Source organism: Danio rerio, chromosome 2 (genome assembly GCF_052040795.2).
Source record: "Danio rerio strain M-AB ecotype USA chromosome 2, GRCz13ab, whole genome shotgun sequence".
Classification (NCBI taxonomy): Eukaryota; Metazoa; Chordata; class Actinopteri; order Cypriniformes; family Danionidae; genus Danio; species Danio rerio.
The window spans coordinates 20,297,081-20,315,304 of record NC_141022.1 but is presented as its reverse complement, the minus strand read 5'-3'; the positions used below and the strand labels follow the sequence as shown (position 1 = coordinate 20,315,304).

Sequence of the window (18,224 nt, the reverse complement as noted above, 5' to 3'; positions counted from 1 at the left end):
ATCTGTCTGAAAGTGTTACCAAAGATCATTTAACTGTTTTAAAAATGATGTTAAAAGCATAGCTCACCCTGAAAATAAATTTTAACATCATTTACTCATCCGCAAGTGGTTGCAAACCTTTCTTTATTCTGTTGAACACAAAAGAAGGAATTTTGAAGAAAGCTGAAAACATGTAACCAAAAATAAAACAAATAATATGGAATTTGATGCTTCCAGCTTTTCTCAAAGTATTTGTTCAATAAAAGTAAGAAAGTCAAACAGGTTTAAAACAAGTTAAGGGTGAATAAAATTATGAGCACAATTTTGCATTATTTCGTTTGCATCAAATAACACCCAGTTCGAATGTTAACACTCGATTGAATGGCCAGTATTAGTGGTTATCAGCTGATAGAAATGGGCCGGTAGGGGCCTTCTGTGCCTACTGGTAGGCTCAGAGGGCTGTTATCATCCATCCACATGGTTAATTAGCTATAGATCACATACGGCTGTGGCCCGAAGTTTTATTGATATTATTTATTAAATTCAGCATTAATTGTATTTATTAACATTTACCCCTACCTCAACTCTAAACCTGAAGTATTCTCTATTAGTATACCTGATTAACCAGGAGAATTATTGATATTATTTATTAAATTTCCCATTAAATGTTTTTTATTAACATTTACCCCAACCCTAAACCCAACCGTCACTGTAATGTTAAAACAGATCTGGATATGGAGTCTTCTCATTTAGTATAGCTGATTAATCATGTTGATGGATGATAACAGCCTTCTGAGTCTACCAGTAGGCACAGAAGGCCCCTACTGGCCCAAATCTATCAGCTGATAACCACTGATAACACCTATTCAATCAAGTGAAAACATTCAAATTGACATTATATGTGTAAATGGTTTAACGTTGAGAGCCTAGCAAAAAGAAATCTTCTCCACTCATAACATCATATAATACATCACAACCACTGTAACCTGAGCATGACCTCACAAACACATATACATGACTGATAAATGACCTTTAATACAACAAAAAAAAAGCTTTGCCTGGAAGGCCTGTTACACATTGAGGGCATCACCTTGTGCAACAGCCAATGATATATGCAGGGTTTTCCTCCAGATGTGTTCATCTGTCCTCTCTCTTTAGAGCTTCCTGTCTGTCTCCATAAATCCACACTCTCCCTGTTGGGTCTGGTATCCCTCAGCCATTGCTCTTCCCTTTTCACTCCTGTCAGCGGGCACAAAATCAAGCACAGACATGACATCCACATGGACACCAGTAATCCATTAGTCCAGGCCGAGTGTCTCTCTGTGTGATCTTTAGCATCAAAGCCATATGCCCAGACCTGCTCTTAGATACAGAATCATTGGTACTATTATCAGGCCCACCAGCGGTGATCATGCTTGAATTATGGTGTCAGTGAACACCAAGCCATCTGTTGGTTGCCTGTGATAATCCAGCAGATGAACACTGTGTTATTGCAGGGCAGATGATCACTGGTAAGGGAGCAGAATTGCAATGTACACACAAAGGGATCCAAATTACAACTCTTGAGCTTTGCCAGTCCATCGGTTCTAACAACCCCTGGTGGCAAAGTCAGCTCTGGTACTTGTGGCGGGTCTCCGTTCGAATCATCAGGTTGCTATAGAAACAAAGCCTCTCTCGTTGAAGTGATTCTATAGTTCAAATTTACCCCTGCGGCACTCTGTGGTATCAAGCTTCAAACAAGGTGCCTCAAAAGACTGAACAGATTTCTTTGTCTCTCTTTGTCCTTTTGTCTTTCCCTGCAGTCTATTGATCCAGGCCAGCAGTTCACATGGGAGAACTCCAACTTGGAGGTCAACAAGCCAAAGAACCGTTATGCCAACGTTATTGCTTACGACCACTCGAGAGTTGTTCTCACCCCTGTGGACGGTAAGTCAAACAAATGTGTTGACCTTTTGTTATGATGACAGATGTGCTTATGTTTAGGGGAGGCATGCAATTAGCACAAATATAGGTTCCAGCGGGTCACCAGTGAATTGTCGCCTCTCGCTATAGGTGTACCAGGGAGTGACTACATTAATTCCAACTACATTGATGGCTACCGTAAGCAGAATGCCTACATTGCCACACAAGGTCCTCTGCCTGAGACTCTGAGCGACTTCTGGAGGATGATTTGGGAGCAACGAGCCAGTACCATCGTCATGATGACCAGACTGGAAGAGAAGTCCAGAGTGAGTACAAGAAACATTGAAATGTCTGGGTTTCTTGGTGCATTTCTGTGAATCAAAGTTTAAAAAGTCTTAAATTCTGACTGAACCGGAAGTTGCAGATCATTTTATCAAGAATATTGTAGTCAAAGTTGTCTACTAAAACAAAATTTGACTGAAACAGAAAAAGAAACATTGCAAAGCAGAAGCTAATTACCAAAACAAACTTTTTTTTCATCAACTTTCATCAAGCACAGATTAATTGTTCCCCTCAAGAAAAACAATGTAGATATTTAAAACTTTTAAACATGTGTTCGACATAGATCTGGATGCAAATCCACTTCTGGCCATTTTTGGGTTGGCAGTAGATGCTAACCTTTCAGTAATGATAATTAATAATAATTACTTGCATTTAGTGCTTTTCTGGACACTCATTACACATTTTTGGGGGGAAAATCACATCATTCACCACCAGTGTGCAGCATCCACCAGGATGACGGGACGGAAGCCATATTGCGCCTGACCGCACACCACACACCAGCTAATTGGTGGAGAGGTGACAGAGTGATGAAGCCATTTGTGATAAGGCCATGGTGGACAGAGGCCAGTTTGCAAATTTAGCCAGAATGCCGGGGTTAAACCCCTACTCTTTTTCAAAAGACATCCTGAGATTTTCATGACTGCAGAGAGTCAGAACCTCGGTTCAGCTTCTTATCCGAAAAACATCGCTCACAGAGCTGTATAGAGTATTTAGACACACACAGACTGCAGGTTGAGCGCCCCCTGTTGGTCTCACTAACTTCACATTTGAAAGGCTTTAGCTTTTACGACTTTTCAAGCAAGAAGTCTTATTCTTTTAAAGAGGAAACATGTCTATCCACCCTCTTTTAATGCATAGATTTAAAAAAGTGTTTAATTGCATTAAATTGGAAAAAAAATATATCACTAGACTAGACAAAAATTAGACTATCACTTACTGGTGCTTTAAAGACCTTTGATAAGGTGTGGTGCCCCTTTTTAGATTATCTGCTTTTAAATGTATTAATTATTATTATTTTTGTACTTTGTAATTTGGTTTATTTCGTTTTTTCAATGAGAAGCTTAAGGCTGTTGAGGTAGAAAAGTGTTTATTCAGAGTAGTGTTAGCAACAAAATGGAAGGATAATTATAAAATGAATGTTGTAACTGATATTCCATGTAGAAAATCTAATCAAATAAATTTGAAATAAACAATGTACGCTAGCAAAATACACAAACTTTAAAGTTATATGATGATTGCATTAATTTTGTGAGCAATTATTTCCTTGTGTTTAAAGTTAAAGTTAGTTTAAGTATTCAATCCGTCACATACTTTATGCATTGGTTTAAAAGTAAGTTAGAGCAGTTTTTGTATTTCTATTTGAAATAAATGAAACTTTTCATGTGCTAGAAAGTATACATAGTTCTCATCTTAACATATTTCTGTATTGTTTTCACTTTTTTGATTTTTTACCCTAAAATTTTCCTTAGTTTGTCCTATAAAGGTCTTAAACTCGTACTTTCATAAAACCTTCATAAACTCTACATAGCTATATTTTTTAACAAATAATTGGTCATTTTAAGGGAAAGTTCACCCATAAATGAGATTTTGCTGGCAATTTACTCATCTTAACCGCCATTAAAAATGCAAAGAGCAGTAACTACACATCAGAATTAAGCCTTAAAATGGGCAAAATGCCCTGGTTCAGTTTTTGTCCTGTAAATCATTAATGTTACTCACCTGTTTGACTGGCTGGGATGGAAACTTTACATGCATTTTCTCTCTTATGCTTGATGTAGGCAGTTTTCAATAGCATATAAAATAATTTCTTTATCTGAAATCATTGTTCTTGGTGAATCAGTCAATACAGTGGTTCAAAAGCCATTATAAAGGAAACATAATATTAATATATGTGTTATTAGACACTAAAGTCTTATGAAGGAAAACTATCGGTCTGTTACATTGTAAATGTATTACATAACACTTTTGGTCAAAAAGGTATTCTTCCCAAGTCTAAATATTTATTTATTTTTAAAATGCTGCTTTTGACCAGTAATAAAAAATACAAGTGCACATGTTTCTAGGTTTGAAGCTCTCTTTTAAAATGGCAGTACGAGTTCATTCCCAACTGCATAAAATATAGTCATAAAATACCATTGCCATCCTTTTTTTCCTGGATGATAAGGTACAATAGTTCAAGACTCTCTTGGTGCTGTAAAACATCCGTCTGTGCTTTGTACTAAAGGGACCTGTGTTTCTGTGAGTCCAATCACTATGAGGGCTTTTAGCGTGCTGTTGTACTGGGCGCAGAGGAGGGCCAGTGGCACCAAGGGTTGGCGAGAGAGCGAGTCCGTCGACTAGTCTTCTGTTCAGCTCAAATGTCATATCTGACAGTAGATAACCTGTAATTCCTCCCCCTGGAGAATTTGTGCACTCAGGTTTTTTGCTGATGGATGGGAGGTCAGATGGGAGCTAAAGGCTTATAGCGAAAGAGACATGTGTTGGCAGAGCTAGCGTGGTAAATGAGTGGGTTTTGGCAAGGCTGTGCACCCATAAAGCATTACTTCATAGGTAAAAGGGCGTCCACAAGCCCTGTGATGAAAACCTCCAGCAGAGACAGAACAGCTAGCCTGTTTTCACTGCTGACAGGACCTACCTTGAAGAGAAACGAACTCTGCCTCGTTTTCAGTTGATATTTGGCTGTAGTATATGATTGAGTGCTATGCTGTTTTACAGATGCAATGCCATTTTTTTATGGTATAAAAGTCTGTGGGATATCAATATATACATTGACATTCTTTAGATGTAAATTATTCTGAGTAATTAATGCACTAAAAAATAATGTTTGTTTTGGTAATCTTTAATCAATGACACTTTGCTTTCATGTTTGACAGCTTCATACACAATACTCTAAGCCACATCCCTCTAATTGTTAGTTTGCTATGAGCAAACGATGAAAAAGAATGCCCTGCCTCCTACTTAATATTCTGTTTCAGTTGGAAGAACATTAACAACCTGAAAAAAGTCTCAGCAACTTCAAGTGGTCACAGTCTCTTGTGACCGCTTGTCTTACTTCACGTCAGACATTAGGAGTTTATGTTACATGGCTTATTAGCAAGTTGAAAAGCAAGTGAATCAAAAGGAATTTTAAAGTTTGAATTTTTGGTTTCTATCTCGCTATCAGTCACAAAATGTGATGATGGTAAGATTTGTGTTTGGACTTTCAGCAGTGAAAATTAAATCACACTGAATTGAACTAAACTAAACTTAAACTCTGACAACTAGACTGACACAGTTTTAATTTCAATCTACTGCAACTATGTTATGCTGCACTGACACAATCTATAATAAAAGCGCTGTAGAAATAAAGATAAATTTAATTTAATTTAATTTAATTTAATTTAATTGTTTGATCTTTGAACATTTCCAGTGAGTGCCCACTGCCTACAATACATAAGCAATCCAATGAATTGTGCTTCTGGAAGTGGTTCAAACTCAAAATGTTTTAGACCTATATATAGCGTTGCTAACTTGTGATTAGATTAACAAAAAATAACAAAACAAAAAAGTAGTTCACCCAAAAATGATCAGTTACTCACACTCAAGTAGTTCCAAACATTTCTGACTTTCTAAAGAAGAACACTAAAGAATTTATATTGAAGAAAGCTAAATACCTGTGCCTACTGACTTCCATAATAGGCAAAACAGTGTACAATAGAAGTCAGTGGTTACAGATTTCATCTTTCTCAGATATCTTGTTTTGTGTTCAACATAAGAAAGAAATTCAAAGAGGCTTGGAACAAGTGAATGATGGGAGAATTTTCAGTTTTGAGTGAACTATCCCTTTAAAATCAGCTGTAATATGTGTATTTATAGAGCTGCCTTTAGTCCTTCACTATTTAACCATTACTCTTGTCCTCCTACAAAGGTCAAGTGTGACCAATACTGGCCCATTCGTGGCACAGAGACTTATGGAATGATTCAAGTGACCATGCTTGATGCTGTTGAGCTGGCAACCTACAGTGTGCGCACCTTTGCCCTTTACAAGGTAAAAAGTTCCCCGCCATTTTCCTCTCCATATAGTAAGTTTCCATATTTGCAGTCCACTTAACCTCCTTCCACCCACTATATTGATACAGAATGGCTCTAGTGAGAAGCGCGAGGTCAGGCAGTTTCAGTTCATGGCTTGGCCGGACCACGGAGTGCCTGAATATCCCACCCCCATCCTAGCCTTCCTGCGCAGGGTCAAAGCCTGCAACCCTCCTGATGCTGGACCCATGGTAGTGCACTGCAGGTGAGTACGGTTCCGCTGTCTTTCATTACTGCTGAACTTTTCACTTATTTGAGATCTTATAAAACTGTTTTAAAGTAAAGAGTTGCTTGGTGGAATTGGCAGAAAAGATTTGGACCTTTAGTTAGCATATTGTATTTCTCATTATAGAAAAATAATCAATCAAAGAATTATATAATACTTAAGTGAAGTTTATTTAAAGACTAATTTCTAGAGGATCACATGCTTATTATTGACCATGGCTGTTCTTGTATTACCTACGGTATAATACGATTTACTAATCAGACAAATTCAAATGTACGTAAATAACCAGATTTCCTTATCTTAGTCATCTTGTCTTGAAGAATCCCCCCATCCACCCCTACTCCTCCCCCTCTTTCCTAGATTAATCCTAGAGAGTGCAGCATGGTGGCTCAGTGGTTAGCTCTGTCGCCTCACAGCAAGAAGGTTGCTAGTTCGAGTCCCAGGTGGGCCAGTTGGCATTTCTATATGGAGTTTACATGTTCTCCTCGTGCTCGCATGGGTTTCCCTGGGTACTCCGGTTTCCTTCTACAGTCCAAAGACATGCAGTATAAATGAACTGAATAAACCAAATTGGCATAGTATATGTGTGTTATAGTACTAGGCATTCACGGCATAAACCTATGCTGATATAGTTGGCGATTCATTCCGCTGTGGCAACCATGAATAATCAAGAAATTGGCCGAATGAAGGAATTTGAGGGAGCTCTCGAGACCTACCTGAGCTCAGAGTTCCCTCTTTCTCGATGAAACAGAGGGGTTTGAGGATTTTCTAAGCTCAGGGCATGCCAAACGCTTAATCATTAATCATCAGCTAAGTTCGAACTCTTGAATTACTGATTTAAATTCATTTGAAATAAATTAGCTTTTTTTTAAAGCACTGAGCATAATATTTCTATAAATTTCTACACCGCTATAATGATATATATGTAATCGACAATCAAAACAGATTATCTGCCTTACATCTAGCAGTTCGTTTCAGTTTTTGAGTCATGCATTTTTATTGAGTTAATGCATGGCTAAGCGTTTATTATCCTGCCTATTCTTTGGTCATTTGCCAAGATATAGACGATTTAATTTTGCTTTTGCAGTGAAAATTTTGACAGAATTTTTGCCATTTATGACTTGTTAGATCTTCTAGTCCCTACTTTGAATCTGCATGCAAAAGAGAGAGATTGTGTGTGTGCATGTAATCAGCCATATCTAATAGCTTATAGTAACATGTGTTAGCTACCTGTTCACAAATAATTTGAAGCACATTTGCCAGATAGGTAATCATCATCGGCTTAATGGTGGTGGTCTCGAGATTACACAGATGAATGAAGACTCAAAGTAACTGGAACTACCTGTGCATTTGACAATTTTGCTGCGCACCTTCAATCAGAATCCAGAACTTGAACAGACAATGGAATAACAATAATTTGAATGATAATTCAGCATGTTATGCATCTAATGTTTGTAGTCTAACTAGTAGTTTATATCTTTTAGTGCTGGAGTTGGCCGTACAGGCTGCTTCATAGTCATCGATGCGATGTTGGAGCGCATGAAGCACGAGAAGACCGTAGACATTTATGGCCACGTCACGTGCATGAGATCCCAGAGGAACTATATGGTGCAGACGGAGGACCAGTACATCTTTATCCACGAGGCCCTTCTGGAGGCCGCCACCTGTGGAAACACAGAGGTCCCTGCCCGAAACCTCTACGCCCACATCCAGAAGCTCACACAGCCATCGGCTGGAGAGACCGTCACAGCCATGGAGCTGGAGTTTAAGGTGATTGCACACCACTGCACCTGATTGTCTCTCATATGTATATTTACACATATTAACATGTTTTGTTTGATTTTTGCTAAAGTAACCATGGCACAATTATTAAACACAGCACTCTCTTCAGGTAAAGCTACATCTCAATTTCAATTTCAGGCATTTTTTTTAGCTATTTTGAGCTGAAACTTCACAGAGTATTCCATCACCCTTGGTTAAAGAACATTCTAAACACACAACACCAAATTTCAAATAAAAATCTAAACTTTTTCTAAAAAGGTTTTTAGACTCCCTTGAGGTGGTTTTGGACGTGTGTGCAAAAGGTTAATGTGAATAATTGAGATCGAAATGCATTTGCTGAATAAACCATGGAGCAAGTATAGAGCATTAAACCCATTAGACCAGATTAATCCCATTAGACCAGTCCAAATTGCCTTGTTTATGGTTGGTTACTAGGTTGATAAGGCACCTAATGTGCAGTTGGGATTTTTATTCTTTGTGAACTTTGAAAAGATTTGCTTCACTTTAAGATGGAAACTCAGCTATTATGTTGTAAAATAGCAGTCCAAAAACACAAACAGTTTTGCTAACGGTTCAATATCCCTTGCAGATGTGCGGATCTATGTGAAACTACCATATATAATGTATACTATGTATAAATGACCAATATAAAAGCATATGCAAATGAAAACCACTTTGCAAAATTTAGGGTAACGGTGCTATATCTGATTTAAAAAAAAATCTAATTCTGGCATAACTATCATGCTCAGCTCAGAGCGGATTCTAGAAGTAGAAACAGCAGCTGGCACCAAAAAAAATGTAGTGGATACCCAGTGCAGAAGGAGCTTGTAGTGGAGCCAATGCTCTCTGCTGATGTCCATCTGTGCTTTCTCTTCCCCGCTGCCAGTCACGCCCTCGCTTTCCCAGTCAGACTGTTACTCTTGTGCTGCAGAGCTCACCTTCACTTTGAAATTACAATCACACACACACACACACACATACACAAAACATGCTTTTATTGGCGCTTTGCTCTAAAGGACACAGTTCCCACAGATAACATCCGTTTTCTGACATAATGTTTGTTCCAGCTTGTTTATGCTCAAACTAAACTCTGTTTCAACAGAGACTCGCCAACTCCAAAGCCCACACCTCAAGATTCATCAGCGCCAACCTGCCCTGCAACAAGTTCAAGAACCGGCTGGTCAATATCATGCCTTTCGAGTCCACACGGGTGTGCCTGCAGCCAATCCGAGGAGTGGAGGGGTCCGACTACATCAATGCCAGCTGCATTGACGGATACAGGTATTTGCTCATACAAACTCGGTGAAGAGCATGTTTGCTTTATTACTCAAGCTTTAGATTAAACTTGATGATATATTTGTAACATAAACTTATGATTCTGACTGCTGGGGATGTGAAAAGAGCAAAAAGAAAAAAAGGGCTGACTGTACAAGCAGTTGTGTTGCATTATGAATTGCTCCCTGACACATATCAGCTAGTGGTGAAAGCAGGCTTGTGTTGCTAGAAGCTCTACTTTCAGTTGAGGGGAAAAGGCTGATGTGTAGCATTATATTGGATATGCGTTTATGATGTAATAATATAAACATGCTGCTGTTCATTTCTAATGTTAATTAAATAACAAAGGGGGAATCACTCTCTTGACTGAGTAACTTAAATAGCTTTTTAAAAATGACAACAATTTTTATTATTACACTTTAAGTAATGTGCTAGTGATTATGCACTATTTCTTATCTGACTGATTAATATATATATATATATATATATATATATATATATATGTGTGTGTGTGTGTGTGTGTGTGTGTGTGTGTGTGTGTGTGTGTGTGTGTGTGTGTGTGTGTGTGTGTGCGTGCGTGCGTGCGTGTGTGTGTGTGTGTGATAGTTTATAAACATGAAATATATGAAATATTTTATACTAAATTATTTGTATTATTTATAGCAATGTGATATATTTTGATTAAAAGATAGATAGATAGATAGATAGATAGATAGATAGATAGATAGATAGATAGATAGATAGATAGATAGATAGATAGATAGATAGATAGATAGATAGATAGATAGATAGATACTTGTCCATCTGCTCGTTAACGCAAATTTCATATCAGCCAATCATAAGGCAGCAACTCAATGCATTTAGGCATGTAAACATAGTCAAGGCGATCTGCTGTAGTTCAAACTTAGCATCAGAATGGGGCAGAAAGGTGATTTAAGTGACTTTGAACGTGGTATGGTGGTTGATGCCAGACAAGCTTGTCTGAGTATTTCACAGAAAATGGTCAGAAAAAGAGAAAATATCCAGTGAGCTGCAGTTCTGTGGGCACAAATGCCTTGTTGAAGACAGTGGTCAGAGGCGAATGGCCAAACTGGTTTTTCGAACATACCCATTAGATCACTGTACTCAAATGGCCTCCACAGTCACCAGGTCTCAATCCAATAGAGCATCATTAGGATGTGATGGAACAGGAGATTCACATAATGGATGTGCAGCCGACAAATCTGCAGCAACTGCATGATGCTATCATGTCAATAAAATCTCTGAGGAATATTTCCAGTACCTTGTTGAACCTATGCCATGAAGGATTAAGGCAGTTCTGAGGGCAAAAGGGGGTCCAACCTGGTATAAGGAAGGTGTACCTAATAAAGTGGTCGGTGAGTGAAGATAGATATCATATTGGATTACTACCATACATGTGAAGTTACCCTGTTATTAGATGAGTAAACGCTAATTGGACTTGCTCAAGGGATTTACATCGATATGCACCCAATCATTTATTGTTATAATTTGAATTCAACCATCCATATTGGTTCAGTTCCTATTCAGCTGGCATGTTTTATTTATGCACCACTGCCAGTTTTAACTCGCGTATGTTGTTTAGTTCATTAGGTCTCTAAATCCATCTCTAAATAAATGCAGTAGTGTTAATGCTTCGATTTCGTAGGCTTATTTTTGTTCCTCCCATTCTGTTTACAACCAGGCGTCACGTCTCGTTCTGGTGTCCGCGGTAAATGAGATGATCCATAACTCTCTTTTCCTCCTCTGCAATATTCTCCCTAAACAATGAGCCGCACGGCGTAGTTTGTCGACGCATTTTCAGCCTTCGCATTTTTTGTTGCCTTACTCTGTCTGACAGCTGTTTATTGAATTACAAAGGGAGGCGCTCTCAATGGGGCCGAACGCTTGAGAAAATCAGAGACAGAAAAGCGCGAGAGAAAAGGCCAGTCGTGTTTGCCGTAAAACGAAGCGTGGGCATGAAATGTCACAGAGTCTGTGAAGGAAATGTCTAGAGGCTTGATGCATCAGCCCCTCTCGTTTGAATTAAAACTTAATGAGGAGAGCTCAACCTGTGCCGGTGCGTAATTGACACCACTCGCATTTCTAAACCCCCCCTCCGAAAAAAACCCATTCTTCAGTCATGTCTTCTTTTGTAGCCCAGCCTCTGGCTTTGGCCGCACAGATTTGTTGTCTTGTCAAAAAGCAGCAATTAAGCGGCTTTTAAAGAGCTTGTTAATGCGATAAGCACAACAACACGCTTGACCTTCTTACTAGTTTACAAAGAGCTTTGCCAGTTGAGCGGATACGTCATTAGAGCTGTTTTCGTGTCAGCCTTTATTAACGTTTTAGTGTTTCTTTCTGTGGAATTTCGTTTGATTGGGGCGAAAAATAACCTCCGAGAAAGAACTGCGTGATTAATATAGAGGTAATTCGAATTTGTCAAAGACAGCGTGTCCCTGACGTCTGTTTTGTGTTCTTGGAAGCTACGTGTGTGTGTGTGTGGTCAAGTGGTTATGTGACTTACGAGGACACAAAATGGCATAATGTCATGTGTATGACCTAGTTGTACTCTATTAAGCTGGATTACTTGTGTCCTCATAATTCAAAATTCCTAAAAATTATACTTAATGGGGTCTTTTCACATTCAAAGTATGCTGTAGGTGTCCTTTTGAGGGTTGGGTTTAGGGTTAAGGTTGGGTAAAACCAAATAATAAGTCATTTTTATAGTATAAAATACGTTACGCCTATAGAAAGTCCTCATAAAACGTATATACAAGTGTGTGTGCTGTGGAATGAGTGGTCGAGTAAGGAAGGCTGTCTCTCGTTCCTCTTGGCTCTTCATTCAGGCTCTTCTCTCTCCATCTCTCCTCTTTTCTTCTCTGCCGTCTCTTTATTTGTCGGAACAAGGCCCTGAGCAGACTTTAATCTCCCGGTTCCATGTTATTGCCTCGCCTGCAGCACCTTCATTAGTTGCTAACCCATGGCACTGTTTGTATGAGACAGCAACGTATTTGTCGTGTGCACATCGAGTGTGTGAGCAGGTGTAGCGAAGGGCTCTGCTGCCACCCAGTGCTCACTGGGAAACAACACCACAGCCTTTCTCTATCTACATGTATATTTGTAGTTTGCCAACATTCCTTCCCTTTTTTTAATACCCTGACCTCTACATAGGTAAGTGTAAACAAAGAGGGGACTGATTGGCAGAAAGCTGTTTTGATTGGATTAAAAAGAGCATATTGATTTAATTTTTTTTTTTTTACTGTTTAGAATTTTGGGTTGTTAAAGAAATGGGTATGATTTCTCATTGAGCCCATTAAATTTATATATATCAGGTATGTGGACAGATGTGATTAAACAATGCTTTAAGGGATTGTTTACCAAGTCTTCTCTATAGAACACAAAAGAAACTGTTTTTAAAAATGTTGGGAGATTGAACCCATTGACTTCCATAGTAAGTTTTTTTCTACTTATATAGGTCAATGGATGCCAGCGATCACCCAAAATATCTTCTTTTGTGTTTAATAGAATCAAGTTTAACCCCAGATTCAAAACCACATAAGGGAGAATATGATAATTCGGTCATTTTATAATCATTTATAAAAGTGATTTATCAATGTTGATTACAGCCATTAATGGAATAACAGAGACATATTAAAAAAGAAAAACTAAACTAAAAAAACTGTCATAGTCCTCATAAGAAATACAAATCCAGGGATTATGATCCAACTTTTTGTGATCTAAATATTATGAAAAAAAAATAATAATAAAAAAAAAATATATATATATATATATATATATATATATATATATATATATATATATATATATATATATATATATATATAATTATATATATAATTACATATATATAATTTTATTTTTTTATTTTTTCATAATATTTAGATCACAAAATGTTTTACATCCATTTTGTTGGCTTCATCAGACATGGAGCTTCAGCATGCGCTGGGGTGGTTTGCTGCCGAGCGTGATGCGGCTGGGATGAGAATCAGCACCTCCAAGTGAGAGGCCATGGTGCTCCACGGGAAAAGATGGCTAGCCATCTCCAGTTTGAAGGAAAGTCCTTACTCAAAGTGAAGGAGTTCAAGTATCTTGTATCAGTAACAAAATAGTTAGAATATATATTCAACAGCATTTTTAAACATTTAGTAGGCCCATTTGCTAAATTTTGAAGGCACACTGAATATGTTGTTGTACAAATCTCTGAACATGCAATATTCCAAAACAAAATAAATAAAAGAGCTTTTTTATCTTTTTAAAGATAAATATTTATCTTTTACTATCTAGGTGGAATTTACAACAGAATCCTTTTTCAGAAGTTGTGCAATGGCGCCCTCTAGCATATAACAATGAACATGGAAAACCAGCAGCTAGGAAGTGTTGTCTTAAATGATGGAAATCTTGACAGTGGCAATGACAGAGTTAAAGACAAATCCACTATTTGACTGACTAGTTTATCAACAATCCCCACAAACATTTCAGACATAAGCAATGCACAGCTGTTTTCTAGAGCTATTGTCAATATCTTGTTATCATTCTGAGCACGGAAGACTCAAACGATGCATTTGCATGTGTCTACAGACAGCAGAAGGCCTATATTGCCACTCAGGGTCCTCTAGCGGAGACCACCGAGGACTTCTGGAGGATGTTATGGGAGCACAATTCCACTATTGTAGTGATGCTGACCAAACTCAGAGAGATGGGACGGGTAAGAGCACCTTCCTTCGTTTATTTGTATTCTGCTCCTTTAATGAGCCATAAACTCACATTTTTCCGTAATTGATCCCGCAGGAGAAGTGTCATCAGTACTGGCCCGCCGAGCGCTCAGCCCGCTATCAGTACTTCGTAGTGGATCCCATGGCCGAATACAACATGCCCCAGTACATCCTGCGAGAGTTCAAAGTCACAGATGCCAGGGTACGTGCAACTCTCACCTGTATATGTGTTGTTAGGGCTTTGAGAGCTTGTAAGTGTAAGGATTTGCATTATTACTGTTATTCCTCCCTAAAAGGGAACTGTGAAGGCAACTGTAAGGCCTAGAGACTTGAACATTGGCCACTGCACTGCACCTTAATAATAAAAGCAAGATTTTCTAACATAGTTTTGGACAGAACAGCAACGGTTTTAGCCTATTAGAACTATTTAGACTGTCATTGAAGAATGGCACTGATCATCTTTATGGCTCTGGCAAAATGTTTTCAAATTCATACAGTTCTTTAATACCATATTCGTTTAACAACAAGCACTAGACATGATGCTGTATCATAGATTTTGTTGCTATTGGGGTTTGAGAGCTTTAGTATTGCTTACCATTGGAACAAATGGCACCTCAACCAATCACATAATGGCCACTGGTCTCCTTCCCTGCTTACCACCAAAGATACACTGTTACCATTGTCCACTGCATTTTCATTGCATTAAACATTCAAAATTTGACTGCATTTATCATTTTTAAGTTTTTTGTTGAACTAGATGTCAACATTTTGAGTGCTAAAATGTATGTAATGGGCCATTCACAAAGAACACATCTAAAATGCTGGATACAGCACCCAGGAATGGCCGGGTCGGGTAGAAAATGGGGCAGGGCGGGCAGCAGGTGAACAAAGGCTGAATATACAGCGGGAGCGGCCGGGTGCGGAATGAAACTTGGCAGGAGCGGGGCTAAAACTTCAGTCCCGCGCAGATCTCTAGATCACACCAAACGCATTTTAGTTCTTAAACTTAAACTTTTCTTTACTTTAAAACAGAGCAGTGTGACCACGGCGGTCACACTAGAGTTTGAACATGCGAAATTGTATTGGATGCTACTGCGAAAATAGGCGGAATTAAAATTTTCTGTACAGAAAGGTCAGGTTTTCATCTTATATTGGTCTCAAGCATTCATGTGATGTGAATTTCCAGGTTAGTTCACTGTTCTTAAACTTTAGAATGCAGCATCATACAAAATTGTCAGTTCCATTCTGGCACATTTGCACGAGTATGAATGGAAGTCAAAGAGGCAAAAATTGCGCATTGAAATCAACATATTGTCACCAAACTTTGTGTGCATTATAGTCACCCATAGTTAAACATATCAGATCAAGTTTGGAGCAGTGCCACTCATTTGGTGAAGTATGGTAAATCGTTCAGTAATATTACTAGTAATGGTATTTATGTCATTTTAAGTCAGTATTTAAGTCATCTTAAAGCGCATGAACCCTGGTAATTGCTGCTTGGAGGTGTGTTTTGAGTTTGTTATTTGTTCTGGATGTCACTCAGTGTGATACTGGAGGGCAACACAGGGGTGTGAGTGTGTGAGTCTGGTGATGCCGGCAGATGTTTCATCCAGTGCAGGACAGCTCGTAGTGGACTTCAGAGCTTTCTGATGTCTAGAAATAGTAGCAAGGTTATGAGTCAGCTTGTAGCTGTTACTTGCACACACAAGCGGTCATACGGTGAGCATATGGACTGGGAGATATCCAGCTGTTGTGTGCGCATCTGAGTGAAACCAGCAGCCTAATAAACCACTAATTGTGCTTTCCCTACAGGACGGTCAATCCAGAACCATTCGCCAGTTCCAGTTCACTGATTGGCCAGAGCAGGGAGTGCCAAAAACCGGTGAGGGGTTCATCGATTTCATTGGGCAAGTTCATAAAACCAAGGAGCAGTTTGGGCAGGATGGACCAATCACTGTGCACTGCAGGTATGCTAATCTGTGGCGGGAAGAGTGTACATCTTTAAGTTTAATTTAATAGCTTTGACCCCCGATTTTGTACATTACACTTAAGACGGCAGTATAATGTATCACACACATCCTTCCTCCTTGTGTAATAGGTGTTAAGTTGAGAGATGTTGTTGTTTTGCAGTGCTGGAGTGGGAAGAACAGGTGTTTTCATCACTCTCAGTATTGTCCTGGAGAGGATGAGATATGAGGGGGTGGTGGATCTGTTCCAGACGGTTAAAACCCTGCGCACACAAAGGCCTGCCATGGTGCAGACAGAGGTACAGTACTGCCCGACTGCCCAAACAATATTACATCACAGATATGCACTTCAATATTAGGCTGTTTACACCAGTGCCTTTTCAGTTTAGACTGTTTACATGACAGCAATGTTGCCAGAAACACAAAAAACATGGTTTTGAAAAAGCTTCAGGTCTACACGACAACATTTTATAACAATCCACATTTACATACAGTTGAAGTCAGAATTATTACCCCCCACAGTCTAATAGTTAAATATAGAATTGTGTACTATAATTATATTGTTACTTACTATATACTTTCACATTTGGTCTTTTTTTAATGAACACAAGTAACGTTTTTTGCTGCCAAGTGAAAAATAAAAGATGAATGTATCATTAAACAATTTATTACAATTTGTTTATAGCAAATTATGTTATATATTATTTTCTGTTATAAAGTTTTAATAATTGTATTCCGGCTACAGTTTTCTGCTACATTATTGCGACTTTTAGCTTCTTGCATGAGTTTTCAGACATAGCATGGATGGAGATATTTTTTTTAAATGAAAGAAGAAAATAAATGCACTAGTGTAAACGCAGCCTTATGCCTCATTCACACTAGCAGTGTATTCGTAGCTGCCTGTCTGTGACCATCTGCTGGAAACGCAGGTCTATGTAGGTCTACAGCACGGAGAATACAACCAGCCTCTGAGCGAGTAGAGAGAGGATCACGTGAGCTCTACAGGTGCCCCTATTGGCTGTTGCTCAAAAAAAGTCACTCATCATTTGAATAAAGTTGAAGGGATCTCAACTTCGTCGCGTCGCTTGACACGTCCACCTGGTTGATGTACCTTGCGTAGACAGAGGTCCCCGGAAGTCGCTCACTTTCCATTGAAATGAACGGTCGCTTGTCGCTTTGCCGCTGCGAGTCGCTCGCAGAGTGAATGAGGCTTTAGTATTAAACCATCTGTCTCAAATGCATTTCCTGGAGAGCCGCAGCTCTGCACAGTTTTGCTCCAACCCTAATCAAACACAGCTGATGCAACTGTGGTGTTCAAGACTACTGGAGACTATTAGGCTGGTGTGAGTTGAAGGTGGTTGGAGCTAAACTATACAGAGCTGTGGTCCTCCAGCAATTGAGTTTAAGACCACGGAATTAAACACTTGTCCATTGGTACTACCTAGAGCAGGGGTGTCCAAAGTCCTGACTTTAGCTCCAACTTGCTTCAACATGCCTGCCTGGAAGTTTCTAGTATACCTAGTAAGAGATTTATCAGCTTGTTCAGGTGTGTTTGATTAAAGTTGGAGCTAAACTCTCACTGGCCCTCCAGGACCGAGTGTGGACACCCCTGACCTAGAGCACAGGTGTCAAACTCAGTTCCAAAAGGGCCGCAGCTCTGCACAGTTTAGTTCCAACCCTAATTAAACACACCTGATCAAACTAATTGAGTCCTTCAGGCTTGTTTGAAACCTACAGGTAAGTGTGTTGGAGCAGGGTTGGAACTAAACTGTGCAGGGGCTTCGGCCCTCCAGGGATTGAGTTTGACACCCCTGACCTAGAGTAAACAAAAGCACTTGTCATTTCTAAAGAGGGATCAAATTTAAAGCAACTTGATGAGCTTGAGATCAGTGATTAATATTTAAGGATGCAAGTGTGACGTACTGTTGATTATTTTTGTTTGTTTGCCCT

At 39.0% G+C, this 18,224-nt stretch overlaps 1 protein-coding gene across 22 annotated transcripts in view; it reads left to right on the top strand.

Annotated features, from left to right (window-relative positions):
- Positions 1-18,224, top strand: part of ptprfb (protein tyrosine phosphatase receptor type Fb) — a 368,772-nt gene that overhangs the window by 348,898 nt on the left and 1,650 nt on the right. For all 22 annotated transcript variants that reach the window (NM_001083576.1, XM_087240178.1, XM_087240172.1 and 19 more), the window contains 10 exon segments: positions 1,782-1,905; positions 2,032-2,207; positions 6,131-6,250; positions 6,342-6,496; positions 8,002-8,287; positions 9,402-9,580; positions 14,174-14,300; positions 14,384-14,509; positions 16,120-16,274; positions 16,438-16,573. In NM_001083576.1, the coding sequence (NP_001077045.1) occupies positions 1,782-1,905; positions 2,032-2,207; positions 6,131-6,250; positions 6,342-6,496; positions 8,002-8,287; positions 9,402-9,580; positions 14,174-14,300; positions 14,384-14,509; positions 16,120-16,274; positions 16,438-16,573 (1,584 nt within the window).